Source organism: Stigmatopora argus, chromosome 10 (genome assembly GCF_051989625.1).
Source record: "Stigmatopora argus isolate UIUO_Sarg chromosome 10, RoL_Sarg_1.0, whole genome shotgun sequence".
NCBI classification, from domain to species: Eukaryota; Metazoa; Chordata; class Actinopteri; order Syngnathiformes; family Syngnathidae; genus Stigmatopora; species Stigmatopora argus.
Window position 1 is genome coordinate 15647239 of NC_135396.1, and position 22674 is coordinate 15669912.

Consider the following 22674-nt stretch of genomic DNA (forward strand, 5'->3'; position numbering starts at 1 on the left):
TTATTCATTCATCCATTTTCCATACCGCCTGAATCCTCACAAGGGTTGCGGGGGGTGCTGGAGCCTATTCCGTCTGACTTTGGACATCAGGCGGGAGACAACCTGAATTGGTGGCCAGCCAATCACAGTGCACAAGGAGATGGACAACCATTCTCGCTCACACTCATACCCAGGGGCAATTTAGAGTGTTCAACCAGCCTACGCTGCATGTTTTTGGGATGTGGGGAGAAAGCTGAGTACCCAGAGAAAACCCACACAAGCCCGGTGAGAACATGTATACTCCACAAAAGGAGGGTCTAGACCAACGATCAAATCCTTCATCTCAGAAATGTGAAGCCGACCTGGACGTATCAATCGACACAAATTAGTTGAGCGCTATTTTGTTGACCGAAAACAGGATTTTTTTTCTTCTAAATTAGAGGTATTTATTTATAAGTATTAATTTTGCCCACTCATGCATTATAAATATTTTCTTTTGCGCATTTACTGTACATATATACAGTGGCATAAACAAAGGGTCATACCTAAACTATGGCAGTAGATAGCCGTGGATCTTGGTCTTGTAACCTATTTTCTTCTTTTGCCAGTCAGCTATCCAGATGGCCAAAGTAGCTTCTCATAGGCGATTTATTATTTTTGAAACATAACAACCCACCTTGGTCTCTCACTAAAAGTGATGGAAAAGGTCTTATTAGTGTTAGCCTGGTTCTTCTTGATAGAGCGAATGATAAACTCATTTACGTACTCGAAAATTGGGCGAGATGGCAGCGTAAGTGTTCCCTTTCTTTGCCATATCAAGAACTTGCACCTTCCAAACGAGTGTCATCCTTCACCTTTCTCTTAGATGAGGCAAACACGCTTCTGCTTTAAAACAATCACAATAAAGATAGAAATCACAGAAAACAAACTGTGAAACAATCCAAACTGTGTGATAGATGGACACTATGTGAGTGGAAAGGAGCAATGCTAAACTATATTTTAACATTGACAAAGGAGTCACCAGCTTTGTCAGGTTTTTAATCATTTATTTAGATTTTGTAGACTTCTGTCCACCGTAGTAAACATGGACAAAAACGAAAATCTCCATTCCACTCTCCCACACATCTCTTGTCACTCTTCTCTGCCCATTTACCCAACAGAATATTTTTATTACCCAACTTGTTTGTCAGTACATCTCCTACCAGCCAATTTGACTGTAATGACCAAACCATGAAAAAAAAACAAGATCACAAACTGCTGAAACATTCACAGATCCTGTAGTTCTGCAGAATTGATAATCTAAGAAATGTGGATTTCATTATGTTAACAAAATATTTCTAAAGAGTCAAACTAAAGGTATTTCATAAAATTATTGGATATACAAAATACATAACCTACTGGTACTGTGGTTGATTTAGGCCCTACCGTCACTCAACTTGTATTGAATAACTCATTCAAGTAGATTGTAGAAGTCTTTTAAATGAAAACCATTTAGTTCGTGTCATAATCAAAGACTAAATCCTTGCCTTATACCCTGCTGGGTCCTGAGGTCTCAGCTTTGTCTAATTGCCAAAAGGAGAAGCATCAAAGCTGCATGTCTCTCACTGTTTACCCCTACTGAGGCTTAGAGCTGATAATGGAATTACTCTGAGTCCCAGGAGGATAGAGCGAAGGAGGGAATGAAAGAGTAAAGAGAAGGCAAGCATGCAGCAACATTCACAAAGGATGGATGGGACATCTGACAGATATGCGGGGAAAAAAATAAAGATTAATTACCCAGTGATAGCCGCTTGTTGCCAATAGCAAAGTCTGCAGACTCACTGTTTATTCCAAAGTGATGTATTATTAGGTAGGGAGTAACTTGTGATGCCTTTCCTATTTCTGCATCCTCACCCTCTTGCTAATGTGACAACGAAATTTCCCGAATACGGGATGAATAAAGTTATCCAATCCAATCCAATCCTCCCAATGGTGAAATATATGGTGGAGGGAGCATCATGGATTGCGGCTGTTTTGCAACTGCAGAGCTTGGTCGGATTACTATCATCAATGAAAAAATGAATGCAGGAAACCATAAGACCCTTGGTTCACCAGATGAAGCTCAAATGAGAATCGGTGAACAAGAAAACGACCCCAAACATACAAGTGAATGAATTATGCTGGACCTCAACTCTATTAAGATCATGTTGCATGACCGTGAGAGCCACAAACACTAAAAAAGTTATATAAAGACAAATGATGAATGAATTGTGCCAGATCTGCAACTTAAGGAAACATTTGGGGGAGGTTATACCTGCAAAAGGATGCTTAACTAGTTACTAGAAGTTAAGGTCCACATATTTTTTCCACCAGCCAATGTGAATGCGAACATCTTTTGTTCAATAAACAAAAATCTAAACATTTTTTGTAGATTATTACTATAGCAGAATGTAAAATTGTATTATTGTGACTTAAAATATCATCTAACCACATTCTATGACCAATTATTGCAGAATTCCTAGAATGCCCAAAGGTTTCACATGCTTTTTCTTACCAGTGTATATGCAAAATAATTGACTATACACTTTGACCAAGTGTTAGGATCACCAATAAGCATTCCCAAATGCATGCATAATTAAGAGGAAAAGACAGTCTTCTGGAATTTTCACATGCAAGGAGATTGACCGTTGAGGCAACGTCCCAACTCCGTTCTGAGTTTACACGTCTTTTCTGTTGTTTTATTAAATTCAAGGGCTCTGATTAAAATGTACATCTCAACTCTGAGGAGAAAGGGTGAGCACACAAGTGAGACGTCAATAATAAAAACAAATAAAGGTCGGGAAGTCTTGTGGAGTGTCCTTGGTGGAGTTCAGGTGCACTTCAAAGTGTTCTGGGTCATCTTTGTTTTGTCCACTCAAAGCAGTATAAGGTGTTTTGGCTTTTCTTTGTTTTGTCTAACCAAGATTTTCAGAAGCAAAGCTTTTACTTGTTACAAGCAAGTAGGATACCAATAATGATGAGCAAAGCAAGTTTAACTGTTAAGCAAGGCGTATTCTTTGTTGCAAGCAAATGTATAATAATCTGAAATAAAATCCTGACACCAAGTGTGTGCAAAAAACAAAAAGTCCATATTCTTCTTGTGAGTGGGTTTTATTGTCCTTTAGGATCATCTGAAAAAAAGAAAATAATAATAATAATATTAATAATAATTTGTGTGTTGAGCAACACAACTGACTGTGTGCATGTGCCCAAATGAAATGTATCAAATCTGCCTGTGTTATGACAACCCATTCTTCTGTTTCTATTGACTTATGTTTGCCACTGAATTAATCAGTCAAACCTAATAACAATTTCGGTAATGGAACTTTTAACGTTTATCTTATATTTTCCTATCTTGTAAATGCACTCATTAACTGTTGTTCGAAAACACCCCCGCCCCCTCCCCTCCCATCCCCCAACCCACCTACTTGTTATATCCATACCTTTCCTCCATATTCAACCCCCTTCCAGTCTGTTCACAGTATTCAAGAGGAGTCTTTGCCATATTCGGCCTTTATGACAAACGCTCGGTCAACACACTGACATCATTCTGTGGGGCCTTGCACATCAGCCTTGTAACTCCCAGTTTTCCCACCGAAGGAGAGGCCCAGTTCACCCTGCAGCTCCGACCATCCATCAGAGGGGCTTTGCTGTCCCTTTTAGACCACTATGACTGGAGCCGATTTGTCTTTCTCTACGATACAGACAGAGGTAAAAAGACAAGCCACATTGCTGTGTCTTGAGCCACTATTACTTTAAAATTTGCTTTAAGTTTTTTTGTGTTGCTACCAAGACCACAACAACAAGGTAGCACATGATACACATCTTTTATTCTCTCACAGTCTTATTCAAACATTTCTTATGTGAGTCTTAACACATTTTTAATCCCACATTGCACAAAATGCAGATGGGGCTGATTGAAAACTGATTTACGTTGTTATGTTAATGTTTATTTGTTGGGTCTACTACTGTATATTATTCCTCAGATTGTGAACTAGAATAGGCTCAAACTCATCAATCACCCTAAAAGGGATTGTTGAGAGGAAAAAATGACTACACAGGTAAAAAAAATGCTTATTTCACCAAAAAGAAAATAACATTTAATAGAATAATCCAGAGAAGAAAAAGTCACACTTTGTAGGTTATATTCAGTACTGTGTGGTATTAGGCAACCATTAGCTTTTTCCAGTGGTGTGCCGTAAGGGCCTTCAAGGCCTTCTCTGCTGGCCTAAGAAATATCTGAATCACAGACTGATGTTAATTATATTTTGTCCATGAATACTTATTAAATAATTCCAAATTGTCTGTTAGCTTCCTTTCATTGCTTTTACCCCTGGTTGCACTGTTTCCGGATGTGTGTTTTCATATTGAAGCATTTAACCAATCACAATTCAGCCATTATTTGTTGCCAGGGTCAGAAATCTGCCTCAAGGCCTTCACAATCAGTTCTGCAGGCTCTGCTGCATTAAACAAGCGTCGATTAGACTGTTGCTTTAACCAATCAGATTTCGAGTTGGCAACACCACAATGCCTTCTAGCAGGCGTAGGGATACGTCATTGCCTTCTCGCAGGCATAGGAGGATGGATATTGTGTACAGTTAAAAGGGATTTTTGGTGAGTAAAATATGGCTAAATTCCTAAATAATATTTCAATTGTATGAAATTCCCGGGGAAAGTGGTCCTTTGGGCCCGGTTCTGATATGTGAAAAGCTCCAGTGTTTGTATTTAAGATCCAGTGTTTGTATTTAATCAATAAATGCTGCTAGGAAGTGGATTTTACCCCATTTTAATGCATTTTTTGCCGTTTCGCCATGGACGTCCATCGCTGTCTTTTCCCGGGAAATCACCCCCCTGGCCCAGTTGTAATGTCTGAAAAGCTCCAGTATTTGTATTTAATCATTAAATGCTGCTAGGAAGTGGATTTTACCCCATTTTTGTGCATTGGTTTATTGATTATTTTTTATGTGTCGCAGCTGTAGCTGCATTAGAGGTTTTATAGGCATAAAATAGTTTTTGCTGAAGGCGTCACTAGGAAATGCACGGACCGCCACTGGCTTTTTCTATTTACTAACTAACTACTACGACTACTAATTAACTAGTAGAAGGTCACGTGAGTGCAGACCACAGTCTTAGTTTATGGACGTTGTCAAACATCTGAATCTTAGAAGCAGAGTAATTGTTGTTTCAATAGTGACTCACATGGTTAAAATAAATGTATCCATACTTCAATTCTCCACACACCTCTTGTTATGTCCAATAGAACAATAACTCATATAGTTCCAAGATCAGAGCAAAAGGTTCCCTTAAGATTTTGGATGATATAAGCCGGAATTACAGTGGCCTGGTGGGAGAGAGGTTAGTGTGTCGCCTTCACAGTTCTGAGAACAAGGGTTTAATTCCAAGTTCTGACCTTTGTGTGTGGAGTTGCATGTTCTGCCCAGGATTGTTTGTGTATTATCTGGGTTGAACACTCCTCCTAGGTATGAGATGGAATGGTTGTGTCTCCCCGTGCCCTCTGATTAGCTAGCCACCCGTTCAGGGTGTTATGGAATAAGCAATATGGAATACTAATGAATGTGGTTTAAACAGACAGTCCAACACCATGGTTGTACTTAACAAAAATGTTTTTGAAAGAATGTTTACTAACAGTTTACTTAGACTTTTTGCAGTAGGTGGTAGATTGGCGGGGGTTATCTTAAGTTTGTTAAATCATGTTGCATGTGCTTAATCATTATATTTTCACACTGCTCCCACAAACCCTCAAAACAAACACTCTTGTTACGTCCACGGGAGACGTCAAGGCGAGGTAGGAGGGATTAGGACCCAGTCGCGGGGAAGCAGGTGAGCGCGAGGCAAATTGTGCTCATTACCAAAACTTTAATAACTTAGGGGAGACCTTACAAAATAACAAGGACTTGGGGAACGAAACATGAAACCAAACCGGACTAGGGAAAACACGTAAAATCGAGGAACAAGGTAACGTGGATGCATTGGAAGGGAATTTAGGCAGACGATCCGTCTGCGCCGGCCCGTTACGAGGTGGAGAAGTGAACGGTCCGGTGGGCGTCCGCGTGGGCTCGAGACGAGACGTGGGAGTGGCCGGTCTGGCGGGCGTCCGCGCCGGCCCAAGACGAGGCATGGGAGTGGCCGGTCCGGAGGGGCGTCCACGCCGGCTTGAGACAAGGCGTGGGAGTGGCCGGATCAGCGGGCATCCGCGCCGGCCAGAGACGAGGCGTGGGGGAGGCCGGATCGGCGGGCGTCCGCGCCGGCCCTTGACGAGGCATGGGAGTGGGAGTGGTCGGTCCAGCGGGTGTCCGCGCCGGCCGGTGACGAGGCGTCCGAGAGGAGTGGGAGTGGTCGATCCGGCGGGCGTCTGCGCCGGCCGGTGACGAGGCGCCGGAGAGGAGTGGGAGTGGCCGGTCCGGCAGGCATCCCCGCTGGCCCTTTAAGTGATGGCCAAGCACCCTGCCCTTAATAGAAACCAGAATTGTAGAAAAGTTGTTGGGCGCCTTACCCTGGCTGCTCGGGGGGGCACCGCCCGCCTCGTCTAGGGGGCCCGGAGAGTGGCCGCCGCCGACCCCCTCGTCCAGGGGGCCCGGAGAGTGGCCGCCGCCGACCCCCTCTCCAGGGGGCCCGGAGAGTGGCTGCTGTCGACCCCCTTGTCCAGGGGCCCCGGAGCGTGGGCGCCGTCGACCCCCTTGTCCAGGGGGCCCGGAGAGTGGCCGCCGCCGACCCCCTCGTCCAGGGGGCCCGGAAAGTGGCCGCCGCCAACCCCCTCGTCCAGGGGGAACTAGGCAGGCAGGAACTAGGCGGGCATGAACTAGGTGGGCAGGAACTAGGCGAGCAGGAAGTAGGCGGGCAGAAACTAGGCGGGCAGGAACTAGGCGAGCAGGAACTAGGTGGGCAGGAACTAGGCGGGCAGGAACTAGGCAGGCAGGAACTAGGCGGGCAGGAACTAGGCGGGCAGGAACTAGGCAGGCAGGAACTAGGCGGGCAGGAACTAGGCGGGCCAGCCGGCACGGGAAACCTGGTTCGTTGCTTTGGCACAGGTGCGACTAGCGGTCCAGCCAGCACGGGGAGTCTTGTGCATGGCTTCGGCACGGGTGCGACTGGCGGTCCAGCCGGCACGGGAATATTGTGCGTGGCTTTGGCACAGATGCGACTGTTAGCCCAGCCGGCACGAAGAATATTGTGCGTGGCTTCGGCACGGGTGCGACTGGTGGTCCAGCTGGCACGGGGAATATAGTGCCCGGCTTCGGCATGGGTGCGACTGGCGGTCCAGCCGGCACGGGGAATATTGTGCATGGCTTCGGCACGGGTGCGACTGGCGGTCCAGCCGGCATGGGGAGTATTGTGCGTGGCTTCGGCACGGGTGCGACTGGCGGTCCAGCCGGCACGGGGAGTCTTGTGCGTGGCTTCGGCACGGGTGCGACTGGCGGTCCAGCCGGCACGGGGAGTCTTGTGTGTGGCTTCGGCACAGGAATGCGGGAAGCTTGGACAGGAGGGGTCATGCGGGAAACTTGGACGGGCAAGGTCAAGCGAGGAGCTTGGACGGGCGAGGTCGAGCGAGGAGCTTGGACGGGTGAGGTCGAGGGAGGAGCTTGGACGGGTGAGGTCGAGCGAGGAGCTTGTTCAGGGGCTTGAGCGTCCAGCCCCTCCTTCCGCTTCTCCTCCCCATCAACCTCTTCCTTGTGCGCCGAAAACCTCTCTCAAAAGCTCTTTCTGAAAAGCTCCCCTACGGCGTCTCCTGAAGATTCCATTGATGATCCAATGCGTCTAGAATGTGATGAAAAAGACTTGGACTTAAGCTCCCAATATTTTTTTTGTAATTGTCGGAAAATACACCTAAAATCTAAATGCCAAACAAACTCTAAACCGAACATTTTTATAGCAACGTTAAAGGGGCAACCACAGACATCACAGAAAAAAATCAGACATATATTCTACCTTGGAGCACTTGTGTGACATTGACCATCTGGAGCACCACATTAGTACAGTTCTACGTGCTGAGAGTAAAATGTGCTAACCAGCAGGATGCAGCAACTCCCACGGATCTCAATTAGTGATGTTTGATTAACGCATTGTTGCAAAGCATACACTGTGGGTAATGTGAGCCCTTTTCGGATATTATACAAAGTCAAAATTCACTCGTCCTAAATCATTCACGTATAAAATAATGACACATAAGGCAAGAAAATAAATGATCCACTATGTTCTGCTTTTTCGATCAATGTTTTAGCTACAAGTTGCATAACACTGTTTACCAATCACTGTGCATAGCGATGGTCAGGTTTGCTGCTTTAAGTTAAAGGTCATACATTGTAATATTCTGAGAGAGAAAATCTTGATATGACAAAATTAAAATTTAACTAGTTATGAGGTGGCGGCCCGGCAACTTGAGTGGTTAGCACATGAGCCTCACAGCTCTGGGTTCCTGGGTTCAAATCCAGGTCGGTCCACCTGTGTGGTGTTTGCATGTTCTCTCCGGGTACTCGGTTTCCTCCCACACTCCAAAAACATTCATGGTAGGCCTATTGGACACTCTAAATTACCCCGAGGTATGAGTGTGAGTGAAAAAAAGTTGTAATGTTATGAGATTTAAGACTTTTTTCTTTTTTTGTTTTTGCGTTACGTGAACTGGAAGTTGTTGCGTTTTAAACTTTTTCAACTTTTGGCGACGTAAAGTCTGTGTGAGGGCAACATTGTTTCCGTTTAATATAAAAAAAATAATAATTTAAAAAGTAATATTGGGAGAAAAAGTCATAAAATTTAAATAAGTTTAAAAACCTTACATTACTTGTTTTTAGATCACGTTAACCAGAAGTTGTTCGAGGTCCACAGAGATATTTTTTTGGGCGACATTACTAGGTCTGTGTGAAAAATAATATTTTAGAATAATTTTTGGGGTTTATTTGATTTCTTGGGAGTAAAACCTTGATGAGAACGAGATTATATTGTTAATATAAGTGACAAAAATTAAATTAGAATTTCAGCTGGTGTGTGCCATGGGAATTTATCAATTCAAAAAGTCTGCTGCAGCTCCAAAAAAGTTGGGGAACTCTTTGTTTCATTTTTTTAAATTGTACTTTTCTGTATGTAAATTCTGAGTGTGTTTTCAGAATTGTGAATTGTGTGATTTGTTTGAGCTTTTTTTTTTTTATTAAAAAAAACTTCTGTATGTAAAAGCTGTTTTTTTAATTTCTTTTGTTTCTTGAATTACAATAGGAAAAAGGAAATGTCTATTGAAATCTTGTGGTCTAGTGTTGACAGGCTAATAATCTTTTGGCACATCATTTTGTCCTGATGTTTTCGTTCAGAGAGTATTTGTTGCTAAGGATGCAATGGTAAATTCTTTACCCTCCACCTTGAAAGACAAGACATCAGGGTATTCCTTCTTTAAATATGATGGGATGATGAGTCTGCTGTATTTTAATGCACACCTGCAAACACTTTGCTAATATAGTCAATCTGCACACACACTGTGGTAATTGTGATGAAATTAAACATTTTCTGAACACTGATGGGAATATTAAGCATTAACATTTTTTGTAAAAACAGCAAAACATAATTGCTCCACATCTCAAGCAGCTCACACTACCATTTTTCATTCTCACTTCTCTCACTTGTCTAGGTTATGCAATCCTGCAGGCGATCATGGAAAGAGCAGGACAAAATGGCTGGCAGGTAAGCAGTTGCAAAACGTACTGTTTACACAGGTAATGTATATTTACGATGCAGGGTGTATGAAAATCTACTTACTCGTCTATATACTTCATTTTCTCTGTAATCTTGTTATCAAATGGCATAAAATTTCTGTCTACCTCGTAATTTGTACAACATTCCAACTCAGGTTAGTGCAATATGTGTGGAGAGCTTTAACGAGGCTGGATATCGACGACTTTTAGAGGACTTGGACCGACGTCAAGAGAGGAAATTCGTCATTGACTTGGAGCCAGAGAGACTACAGAGTATGCTGGAACAGGTAATGCCAATATAATACACTATTCCATTTACATAAGAGATTATTAAAACTATTGGCATTTCTTTTTTTAATTATTTTTCCCCAATCTTAAAATATCCATTTATTTTTCTATAATTAAATTTGCAATGCTATTAGCAGCAATATGGATAATCAACTAAACATATTTGGGTTTTTTTTTCAACTGGTGCGCAATGCTTTCTTGTTCGAGCTTAACACTTTCTGGGCCTATTGATTCTCGTTTTAGTAAATTGTATTTACCTTTCCTAGAAAAATGCTAGTAAAACATAGTGAAAAATAGATAGAAGACCATGTAAGTTGAATTGAATTGAATTAAATCGAATGATTTTATTGTCATTACAGTATAATGAGATTTAAAGCTTTCACCATATAGTGCACAAGTAACCACAGACAGACAAATAAATAATCAAGTAACTGAGTCTATGGACGCAACAACAAACAAGAAGACACATTGAAAATCAATATACAGTAGAGATAAATATTCATAAATAATATATATAAATATAAATATAATAAATATATACCTAAATAAATAAATACAAATATATAAATATATATAAATAATACAAATAATAAATAAATAAGAAATACATTAGTAGTCTAAGTTGCCACCCAATTACAGGGCACAAGAAAAACATGTTTGCAACTGCTTACCTGCCAGTCATTTTGTCCTGCTTTTTCTATGATCGCCTGCAGGATTGCATAACCTAGACAAGCCCAAATCCAAGTTGCCTCAATGCCAGTTTTTATTTTACTCACAATCCTCTATGGTTGCCTTGTTTAAAGCAACATACCAATAACAAAATTTACAGACTTCAGAATGAAGTTAGAGCCAACATTTTTGAATATAGAGCAAGCATTCTACTGTCACCTTAAAGTTAAAATAAATATTTCACTCACTAATGTAAAACAATTTTTTTAAAGTAGATTTAAAGTAAATAAGATGATTACCAAGTATTTTTTCTGTGTAATGTAATAATAGTTTACTTGGCAAACCTTGCCACACAGTATTGACAAATCTGGGACACCACCTCATTCTTCACAGATGGGAATAAATTGTTATCTGTGAGGTGAGAGTTATTTGTGTAATTTATTAATATACATAAGTTCATGTAGGGCCACCTGATGGTGCAGTGGCCTGACTTTGGTCAGGTAGCCTGGGTTTGATTCCCACTCAGCAGCGTTGTGAGCAGGAGTGGTTGTTGGTTTTATTGTGCCCTGTGACTGGATGGCAACCACGTCTGGGTGTATTCCGAGTGCTGCCCATGTTTGGCAGGGATAGGCTCCAGCAACCCCTGTGTTAATAAGCGGTAAGGAAAATAGTATTTTATTTTTTCTGGAGTCGAGGGATTCAATCCCAGGTCGGTCCTCACTGTGTGGAGCTTACATGTTCTCCCCGGTCTTGCATGGGTTTTCTCCGGGTATTCCGGTTTCCTCCCACATCCCAAAAATGTGCAGGGTAGGCTGGATGTAAACTCTAAATTGCCGTTTGGTATGAGTGTGAGCATGAATGGTTGTCAGTCTCCTTGTGCCCTGTGATTGGCTGGCCACCGATTCAGGGTGTCCCCCGCCTGGTGCCCGTAGTTAGCTGAGGTAGGGTCCAACACCCCCACAACCCTTTGGAGGATAAACGGTTCAGAAAATGAATGAACAATCATTGGATTGGATAACTTTATTCATCCCGTAATCGGGAAATTTCATTGCGGCAGTAGCAAGAGGGTCATTAGACAGAACAACAAACCAAAATCACATAGTACAAAGCAAATCAAATCATTAAGACAGAAAAGCAGCAAAAACACAAAACGAGCAAGAGTGGACGGAGCTACCGCCGCCGGCTGCCACTTGAACGGTGCCATCTTGGTTGTGATAGCTAAAATGGATACAGACTCAAAAAGACGTTGTAAAGTTGGACAAAAACTGGAACCACACACAGGAAGTCTTCCACAAGATGGGGAACTTCTGCAGACTGGGACCGAGGTAGAGAATATGCAGAGTCACTCTTCCAAGCTTATCCGCACAGTTCCTCAGTAGTCTGGAGCTGAAGAAAACAGCAGCAGAGCAGAACTCCTCTACTGCGCTTCCGGCCTGGTAAGCGCCGACAGCTCTTCCATCTTATCCCATGATGGAATGGTTGGTCAGAAGTGTTGCTTCTTCTCCCGGCACTTTTGTCCAGCTCCGAATTTCCAGCGGTAATTGAGGTGTTGCTCCTTCTGCTCTGTACTGTAACAGCTAGTCCCATGTGTGTGACATCGTAGGCATGGCTGAATGGTTCCAAAAAAGAAGTAGCAGAAAGAAGCCAGGCCAACAGAACTAAGAAAGTTGTAAAAACATTAAAGTAAAATGTATAAAGTACAAAGTAAAGTAAAGAGGAATGTATTAAAAAATATTAAAATGTAATTGAAAATAAGATAGAAGGGCTGTAAAACACGAAAAACAAATAAGAGTGGACAGAGCTACTGCCACTGGCTTCCGCGTGACGGCGCCATCTTGGAAAAAAAAGTTCACGTAATATATAGCACTGAATAGTTGGTTTTCTTTCATTTTTCCCCCTGAATTATCTTTTTTTTTCTTTTTTAACCTACTCAGGATGGTCAATAAATCAGAGAGCCAGGTTCGCAGAAGTAATGCATACCTACTGGAGCAGCAAAATTCTTGCCTTATTGGCAATGTGGATGGATAATGTAAATTATATAGGTCGAAGAGTGGTTAGCACGTCTGCCTGACAGTTTTGCGATCAAGGGTTCTATTCTGGCTCTTCTGTGTGGAGTTTGCATCTTCTCCCGATGACTACATGGGTTTTCCCTGGGTACTCTAATTTCTTCTCACATCCCGAAATCATGCATTTTAAGGTGGGTGAGCCTCAAAATTGTCCATGGGTTTGAGTGGGTGCATGCAAGATTATTAGTTTTCTTGTGCGATTGGGCTGGCAACCAATTCAAAGTACAGTGGTACCTCGAGATACAAGTGCCCCGACATACGAGCAATTTGAGATACGAGTAAAATTTTGAGCAAATATTTATCTTGAGATACGAGACAAATTTTGAGCAAATATTTATCTTGACATACGAGACAAATTTTGATATACGAGCAGACAGCGGACGCGAGAGGCTGCTCATAAGAACATCATGGGCACTGTCTCTCCCCGCAACTCCCCCGTGTAATGTCTCTGTGGTCGCAACTCCGTCGTGTAATGTCTCTGTGGTCGCAACTCCCTCCTGTAATGTCTCTGCGAGCACTGGGCGGAGCGTTGCATTTTTTCAGTTTTTTTTCCCCTTTAGTCAGTGCGAATGGCGTATTTACTACTTCTCGTTGGCAAGTGGTCGTGCGTTATCCTATTGTGAGGACATTTGTGCGCCTCATTTTTGGAATATTTTGAAGGGAATATAAAAGCAAACAACACTCGAAAGTCAGGGTGGAGGCTGGGCAAACAGAGCCAACCCGGCCGGGAGAAGAAAGGTATAAAAAAATTAAAACAAAATTAGAATTAAGTTTAGTGTAAGGTTATATTAAATTTATTTTGTGTGTCTGCAACGTAATCCAAGTTCATTTAAATTTTGTTTATGTTATGTTACGAGCGCGTTGCCATGCAAAAAGAAAAAAGAAATTGAATGAATGTAAATGTTTTATATTGATGCTTATCCTCACAAGGGTTACGGGTAGATATTATATAGTGGAACCTAAGCTAAAAGCTCTTACCCCATAATAATAATAATAAATGCAACTGGGCCACAAAATAGACTGTTACCTGAAAAGGAATAATTATAGTCATTAATGGAGAAATGGCTTTTCCATCTTGGACCTAGTTGTCCGTTCCGGAAACTTGTGGCAGGATACCCTATCCTGTATCCTGTATCACTTAAGACATTTTTTTTCTACCATGAAATTAATTTGAAAATAGAGGGAGAAAAAAACTGCATCAATAGTAAATGTGGTCAGTTTCATCTAAACTAGTTTGGGCAGTAAGCATATGTCAACAGTGTGGGAAAGTGAGCGATATTATATTAGAGAATCCTGGTAGCTTTTTATCACAAGCAACTTCTATAATAGAAGATTCAAGATCATCTTCAGCAGGAAATATTTGCGCTTTAATGCATGCCCGGTTGGGAGGGGGTCATGTTTTTTTTCTTTTCTTTGTAATGGAAGAAGTTGGGAGAAAAAGTTGGGAAAACACACAAAAAAGTATTTGGAACACTATTCACGAAAAATTTACTGCAGTAAATTTATGGTCTGGATGTGAATTGAATTGAATTGAATGCTTTTATTGTCATTATACATGTGCAGTAATACCTTGAGAAATTTGAATTGTGAGGAAAATTACGAGCAAATATTTGTCTTGAGATACGAGACAAATTTGAGATATGAGCATACCAGACAGCCTGGTGGTCGAGTATGCGAGATGCTGCTTATGATAACAGCGCACTGTTTGTCTCGCCACATCTCCCTCACGTAAAGATATCTACGAGCGCTGGGCCGTCTGTCTGTACTGAGTAGTCACATTTTAATATTGAACAACATAACCACAAGATAGGTATTTTTTACTTCGTGACTAGGTGGTAAATTAGAACCAATAAAAATATGTTTTTCCATTGTAATATACTGTTTTTGGTGTTTATTCAGGTGGTGGGAACAAATTAATTTGTATTTAATTCATTTATATGGGAAAAATTGATTTGAGAAAATTGACATACAAGCTCGGTCCCGGAATGCATTAAGCTCGTATCTCAAAGTATTACTGTATAATGAAGATGCACAAGGAAGTACAACAAACAAACAGACATATAAATAAATAAGTAATCAACACAACTACAAACATCTTTGCATCATCCTATTGATTTTTTTCTTTTACTTACCAACATATTCGATCCACTGTTTGTACTTCTAACATGCTTTAACAAGAGTAACACAGAGCCCTGATAGGTACTGTACATTTAATGTGAATATGGCTAGTGTAAATGTGAACCATGTTTTACAAAAATAAACACACATTAGCGTTGGCATGCATGTAGTCATTGAGCTAGAAACACAGACGCAAACACACAAGAATCTACATTACAGACATGCAGACTGCTTTGTAATTGGGCTCTCTTGTGAGTGAACACACAGACGGTAATACACACAAATACACATCGGTGTTTACAACAGACACAAACCCGTCTCACAATGGCCTCTACAGTGCCTGTGTTGGCTAGCGTCCCTGCTCGGAAACACGCTGCTCTGTTTGTCAGGCTTTGCCAACTGCACTGGTGAGTGTGGGTGTGTGGGGAGCTGCTGAAATCTGTAAGTTGCAGAAAGAACTGTCTGAAAAGTATGTAATCAAGGTTTCCTATCACATTAACACATATTTTTTAATGAAAAATATAACCATGGTAAATTGAATAATAACGACATATCTTGCATAGGTGTATGCACAGTACAGAAATATTGTTTGTGTTTACTTAACAATTGTAAATAAGTTGGATACAAAAGTTATGTGCAGGTAGAATCAAGCTACAATAATGGAGATTTAATGTAGCTATTGTTTGTTATTGTTGCTGAAATTCAGTCACCTTTTTATGCAGAGCTATACATTGACGTTTCTGCATAATATTTTTTTCAGAGCATGAATGTCCAGATAGAACAGTATCTAAATGTTACTTTTGGGAATCACAGTTATACTGTCAAATATTGCCTTGGCATGCTCACTACCTGATAGTCAAAACACTTTTCAACAAGAAATATTTTCATTCATTTCTGAACCGCTTTATCCTCACTAGGGTAGCGGAGCGAGGGGGTGCTGGAGACTATCCCAGCTGACATCGACCAGTGGCCGTATCGGTGTCCAGCCGCACACCCATACCTAGGGGCAATTTAGAGTGTCCAATCAGCCTACCATGCATATCTTTGGAATTTGGGAGGAAACCGGAGTAGCCGGAGAAAAGCCACGCAGGCGAACATGCAAACTCCACACAGGTGGACCGACCTGGATTTGAACCCAGGACCCCAGAGCTGTGAGGCCGATGTGCTAACCACTCATGCCGCCAGGCCGCCACAAAATGTTTTAATATTTTTTTTGAATAGTAGAAAGTTTGCCAGATATTTGACATTATTCTAAAAAAACTTGCTGCTGAAAAAGAAATAAAAAGAAATCAAACAAAGTATTACTTCAATTTACCAGTCACGGCAGACCTATTCCCGTGTTGTGCAGCAGGACGACGGTCAGGCTACGCCGTCCTCCCCGAGGAGGAAGGAATGGCTCAAAGCTCGAGCCCCTGAGTCGACTACCCGTTCGCCAGCTCCACTCCCTGCCTCTCGCTCACCGGTCCAGGTTCAAGCTCCCCGCTTGCTGGGACAGACTCCTTTCCCCTCATAATCATGCACCCGTGCCGACGCCACGTGCTCGGGCTCCTGAGCCGATGGCGCGTGCTCGGGCTCCCGTGCCGATGCCGCGTGCTCGGGCTCCTGTGCCGACACCGCGTGCCCGAGAGGGCCGTGCCGACGCCGCATGCGCTCGAGCATGTTCCCAGACAGTGGCCCCGATCCCTCCGACCCATCATGTTCCTAGGGCGAGGCATCCAGCGTCCCTTCACGCTCACAGGACGGGGCCGCCGGCGAGCCTTCAAGCAACCAGGAGGGGCGGCCCTTCAAGCGACCAGGATGGGGCGTCGGCGGCCCTTCAAGGAACCAGAACGGGGCGGCCGGCAGCCCTTCAAGCAACCAGGATGGGGCGGCCGGCAGCTCTTTAAGCTACCAGGACTGGGCAGCCAGTGGCCCTTCACACGACCAGTACAGGGCAGCCGGCGGCCTTTGAGTGACCAGGACGGGGCTGCCGGCAGCCCTTCAAGCGACCAGGACCGGGCGGCCGGCAAGCCTTCAAGCGACCAGGATGGGGCGGCCCTTCAAGTCACCAGGATGAGGCGGCCCTTCAAGCGACCAGGACGGGGCAGCCGGCGGCTTTTAAGCGACATGGGCGGGGTGGCCAGCAGCCCTTCAAGCAACCAGGACTGGGCAGCCGGCGAACCTTCAAGCCACCCGGGCGGGGCGGCCGGCGGCCCTTCAAGCGACCAGGACGGGGCAGCCGGCGAGCCCTCATATGTCCAGGACCTGTTCTGTGTAAGGCGGCCGGCAACCTTTCTTGTGTTCAGGACTCAGTTCAGAGCGAGGCGCCTGGCCACTTCATCAGGGACCGGACCGGCCAGCCCAACGACTCCTCAGGGGCTGGACCAGCCAGCGCTATCTATTTATACCCTGTGTGTTAGTCTTTGTGGGATGGTCTGCTTTGTTCGCATCATGCCAAGTTCCCCTGCCATGTTCCTCATTGCCCCTTGTCTTCTGTCAGGTTTGGTTTTGTTATTTGATTTCTAAGTCCTTGTTATTTTCTAAAGATTCCTGCCTTAAGTATTAAAGTTTTGTTAGAGCACTCCACGCACTCGTCCATTCCCTGCTTCCCTCCATTTGGGTCCAACTACGTTTCACAACCGAGCTTATTGTAACAGTGAGTTTTCATAGGAGTACTTTACTATGTTTTGCACACAGAAGGTTTAGTGCAACAGTTAACAGCGTATTCTCTCAAACAGTATTATTTTGCCCAGAAATTTCGATCTATAATTTTTTAAATTGTAATTGATTGCATTTTTGTCAATCTTTCTTCAGGCCGTCAGTGTGGGAAAACACATAAAAGGCTACCACTACATCATAGCAAACATGGTAAGACATCTTAAACCCCTTGCTGGCGTTATATCAGGGGTGAGCAAACCGGGTAACAGACTGGTGAAATGGTGTCCTCTTTATGGGTTGGAATGAAAATCCGCACCCACTGTCCCACTTTGTGGAATAGTTTGCCCACCCCTGCATTATACTGTACTTGTATCATGTTTTTCTGTTGCAATATATTGTCGGTGGGAGATCAATGGCCTAAACTGATGTCCTTGTCAATATTGATTCATAATATGCTGCATTTTGTCACTTTGCCCAGTCAATTTAGCGGGCCTGATTTGATCTCTCAGTCATTCCTGCTAGGACTATGAACAGGTCAAGCAGGAAAATCTTCTCAGCACTTTTACCAATTACTTTTCATCAGTCATGGATCATGCAGACATGTTTCTACCTTTTACTCCACCTCATTTCATCACTTTACTGCACAGGGTTTCTCTGCGTGAAATAGTGTGAAGAAGCAGTAGAGGCACCATATTAATTAAGGATAATAGTGTCGATCATCTGTGAGAGTGTGATAACTATGATTAGCTGGCACAAGAGCTCTTATATTACTCAGGGAATGGATCATAATGTCTTCCCCGTTTTATTCTCCTTCCTTCCAGGGGTTTAAAGACATTTCTCTAGAAAGGTTCATGCACGGTGGCGCCAATGTGACTGGTTTTCAGCTTGTGGACTTCAGCAAGTCCATTGTCATTAAACTGATGCAGCGATGGAACAAACTAGATCAGAGAGAATATCCCGGATCAGAGAGCCCACCCAAGGTAAGAGATATTTCACCCTCTACAAAAGAGAAATATTTGGCTACTACAACAGCAACCTCCTACTCAGACTTATGTACTATATTTAAAAAACAAAATTTTGACTTGGCTAGCTTTTTTCCCCTCTAAACATTTAGATTGAAATTAAAAATGTGGCTTATTGGAAATCCACTTTTTGTAACCCAAGTGCTACCTAATCTATCTGGCAAGAATTTGGACAATATCACTGTCATAATTTTTTGCGGTCTTTGATGTTGTATCTCGGAGAAATATGAAATGAAAAATTGTTCAAAAATATTTTTGTAAGATGAATACCTTGAGTTAAAGGGAACTAATGGGTCGTATTGATTTGGTCACCGGTCTTTTGGTCGCCCGGAAGGTTATTGATAATTACCATTTAAATCGTTGCTCAAATTCCCTAAATATAAACTGCGAATTATTATTTAGTCATACTTAATGCCCTATTAATTATTAGGCTAAAGAAAAGCTCCAAATTTCCAATATTTTTATTGTTTTTTGTTGGAGAACTTGTTAAGACCCTGACTGACGTACCTTCCTAAGGGGACAACTCATGTACATACAAACTATTATACACTCACACGTCAGTGAAACTGCTCAGGGCCATTGTTGGCTTTTATTGATGCGTAGACCGTGTTGTTTTACCTTGTTTTGTCGCCGGTCTTTTGGTCGCCTGTTGTTTGGGTCCGGGCGACCAAAAGACCGCACACGTAGGATAGGGGTGGCCAACTCTGGTTTTCGCGAGCCGTTCTCTGATCTGTTTTTCATATATCCCTTCACCAACAACCTGAATCAAATAATCGGGATTGGTATCAACCATCTGTGCAGCTTGCTGATGAGTTGATCATTTGATTCAGGTGTGGTAGTGGAGGGAGATATGGAATACAGTCCGGATAGCAGCTCTCGAGGACCGGAGTTGGCGACCTGTGGCTTAGTAGCCCTAACCCTTATTGAATGCTTGTGGGTTTCAATTGTCAGGACAGTTTGTGTCATGACAACATAACATGAGTTATGTTACTTTTGATGGAAAGTTGACATTATTTGACACGTCTCTGTCATGGCATTTGTCAAACTTTTAAAATCTTGATGGATATGTGAGTAGTGCATCTGATCTCAAGAGTTTCTTGTGAAGAGTTTGCTTGTCCTTCTACCTGTGCCTGCATGGGTTTTCTTTGGGTACTTCCTTATATTTACAGTAATCCCTCAAATTTCTTGGATAATGTATATTGGACATGGCCGTGATAATCCAAAAACCGCGAAGTAGGATCACCCCAATTATTACTAAATTCAAGAAAAAGAATAAACCGTATCTTGCATTAAACAGGAAAAACACAATTACTTGTGCCTGCCATTGTTCGCTCAGGGTGCCGCCATCTTATCTTGTACTGGAGACTCGTACACACACAATTCCTTTTTTAATTTGTCCACGTGCAGGCAACACCCTTTCGGAATGTACAATCCAGCAGACCATCCTTTCAATTCCTGCAGTATCTCAGAAATACCACATGCGATTATTTTTCTTAAGATTTTCCCTTCAAAGTGTAACACATTTGGGGCGGCCTGGCGGCTGAGTGGTTAGCGCAGGGGTGGGCAAACCGGTCCTCGAGGGCCGCTGTAGGGGCAGGTGTTTGTAACAACCGATTCAGCACAGACACTTTGACCAATTAGATCAATTTTAAGGGAACGCTCAATATGCGAGAAAATATGGTAAATTGACATACGAGCTCGGTCCCGGAACGCATTAAACCTGTTTCTCAAGGTATAGCACTGTATTGTACTCAGTGAAAAGAGTTGTTTTACGCTTAATTTGAATAGAAAAAAATGGTTATTTGGAGCTTTTCAGAGAAAACAGGCATGCCACTGTCATAAACTCATAAACTGATTTGAAAGGGTAATTACACTTAACGGCATAAGAATGGAAAGTTCAAATTGTATCAATCAAGGAAGGACAGTATATATTATGCCGTGTAGTTACACGTGATGAAAAAGACTATATTGTAAACACAATAACAGAGTTTAACAGCTAAACTCTAAACCAACCATTTAGTAACATTTTTAACTTCATGTTAAGACACAACATTTTTAAAAAGTATTTTACTTATTCATTCATTTCTTTACCACTTATTCTCATGAGGGTTATGGACAGAAATGTTTTGTCATGGCTATTATAATAGAGTTGTCATGACAAAGACAGGTTAAAGAATGTGAACTTGGCATCAAAAGTGGCATAAATCATATATCATGTTGTCATGATACAACTTTTCATGACAATAACACCAAAAGTGACATAATTTATTGGATGACATGTATGTCATATGCATTCATTAATATTAATGATAGTGTCATGTAATAATTGTGAATCTAATGACACTTTTTTAATCCACAGTCAAATATAGTGTTAACATATGTTGTACAAAAACCCATATGGCGTGATGATATCGGGGCTTTTTTCCTAAATCAGACTTTTGAAAGATAGCTCCACACATTGACTTTGTTTGTGCATTTTTTAATTCAAACACTGTAAAATAAATGATCTCAAAAAGAAGCTTAATCAATGTAAACAAAGAGGTTTTGCTGCAGATTTTTTTTCTTTTTCAATTGATCCCATCTTTTTTTCCTTTTTTGTCTTGCAAATTATCTGCAAAAGTGCATTCTTTTCTCTTATGAGATAATTAACAATTATATAAATTCAACTTTCCTTTTCATATTTAATAAGTTTCCTCTCCCTCTCCTTTTAACGTTTATTGAGCTGTGAATTAAACTCATTCATCAGGGTTTTTGGGGGGGTTACCATGCACTTTATGTTCACTTATCCACATTATCCTGGTACTAATCCCCAGCAATCAAGATCTTTGTCCCAGTCTGGCTGACGTTCAAACAATTTTGTAGTCCTCCTGAAAATAACCACATATTTACAAATGCAATCTAATGGCTCTAATGAGATGACATGGTATATTTGACTTGAGTCCATATTGATGATGATATTCTTCATTATTGGCATCTCATTTTTCCGCCAAACAGTGCCGTTAATTGGCTCATCATCATTCTCGGATTCAGCGGATGAATCCTTATTAGCTGAATTAATGATCTTCTTCAGTTTGCACATTCAGTGTCATAATGAAGCTGTCGTTATGTATGGCTCTGATGAATAGACATAGTCAACATGTGTACGGATGGACAAAATATAAATAAATGCTGGAATTTGTTGTACACTTACAAACTTACATAATTTAAAGAGCTGCCTTTATTCAGGGATTATTTTCATATTATTACTGTTTGCACAAATATTTTATTGCAAATAAAATATTCTCAATTCTTTTATTTATGTATAAATAATAGCCATCATAAAACATATTTGCATAATAATATAGGTTATTAATATATGCAGACTTAAGTTATTGAAATCTAAGAGTCATTGTAATTGGATTGGATTGGATAACTTTATTCATCCCGTATTCGGGAAATTTCATTGTGACAGTAGCAAGAAAAGGCATAGTTATAAGTTAGACAGTACAGTCAAAGGCCACAGAACAACTTAGCAAAAGCAAAAAACACAAAGTACAAAGCAAATCAAAGTCAATGGGATCATTAAGAATCACCAAATCATTAAGACAGAAAAGCAGCAAAAACACAAAACGAGCGAGGAGTTTCGGTAACAAAAACGGATACAGACTCAAAAAGACGTTGTAAAGTTGGACAAAAACTGGAACCACACAAGACACACTTGTCTTCCACAAGATGGGGAACTTCTGCAGACTGTGACCGAGGTAGAGAATATGCAGAGTCACTCTTCCAAGCTTATCCGCACAGTTCCTCAGTAGTCTGCAGCTGAAGAAAACAGCAGCAGAGCAGAACTCCTCGACTCCGTTGCTAGTAAGTGCCGACAGCTCTTCCATCTTATCCCACGATGGAATGGTTGGTCAGAAGCGTTGCCTCTCCTCCCGGCACTTTTGTCCAGCTCCAAAACTCCGGCGGCACCGAGGTGTTGCTCCTTCTGCTGCGTATTGTAACAGCTAGTCCCATGTGTGTGACAGCGTAATTGTATGTCATCATACCATAGAAACATCTGGCAAATATCTAAAAACCCTGAAGGAACAGAATTTGTGAAAATCTAACATTTTTTTCATTCTCAAAACTTTTTGCCATGACTGTACATGTGGAAGGATTTTTCTTGAAGGCCGTTACCATCCATGGCAAAAATAGTTGCGA

At 42.0% G+C, this 22674-nt stretch overlaps 1 protein-coding gene across 10 annotated transcripts in view; it reads left to right on the forward strand.

Moving 5' to 3' along the window:
• The window catches only part of gria4a (glutamate receptor, ionotropic, AMPA 4a), a 132466-nt gene that overhangs the window by 35391 nt on the left and 74401 nt on the right, over positions 1-22674 (forward strand). For all 10 annotated transcript variants that reach the window (XR_013303705.1, XR_013303704.1, XR_013303706.1 and 7 more), the window contains exons 3-7: positions 3469-3708; positions 9629-9681; positions 9848-9979; positions 17627-17680; positions 18292-18450. Coding sequence is in view for 7 of the 10 variants with exons in the window: in XM_077612311.1 (XP_077468437.1) it covers positions 3469-3708; positions 9629-9681; positions 9848-9979; positions 17627-17680; positions 18292-18450 (638 nt within the window). In the remaining 3 variants the exon portion in view is untranslated. The remainder of the gene's footprint in view (positions 1-3468; positions 3709-9628; positions 9682-9847; positions 9980-17626; positions 17681-18291; positions 18451-22674) is intronic.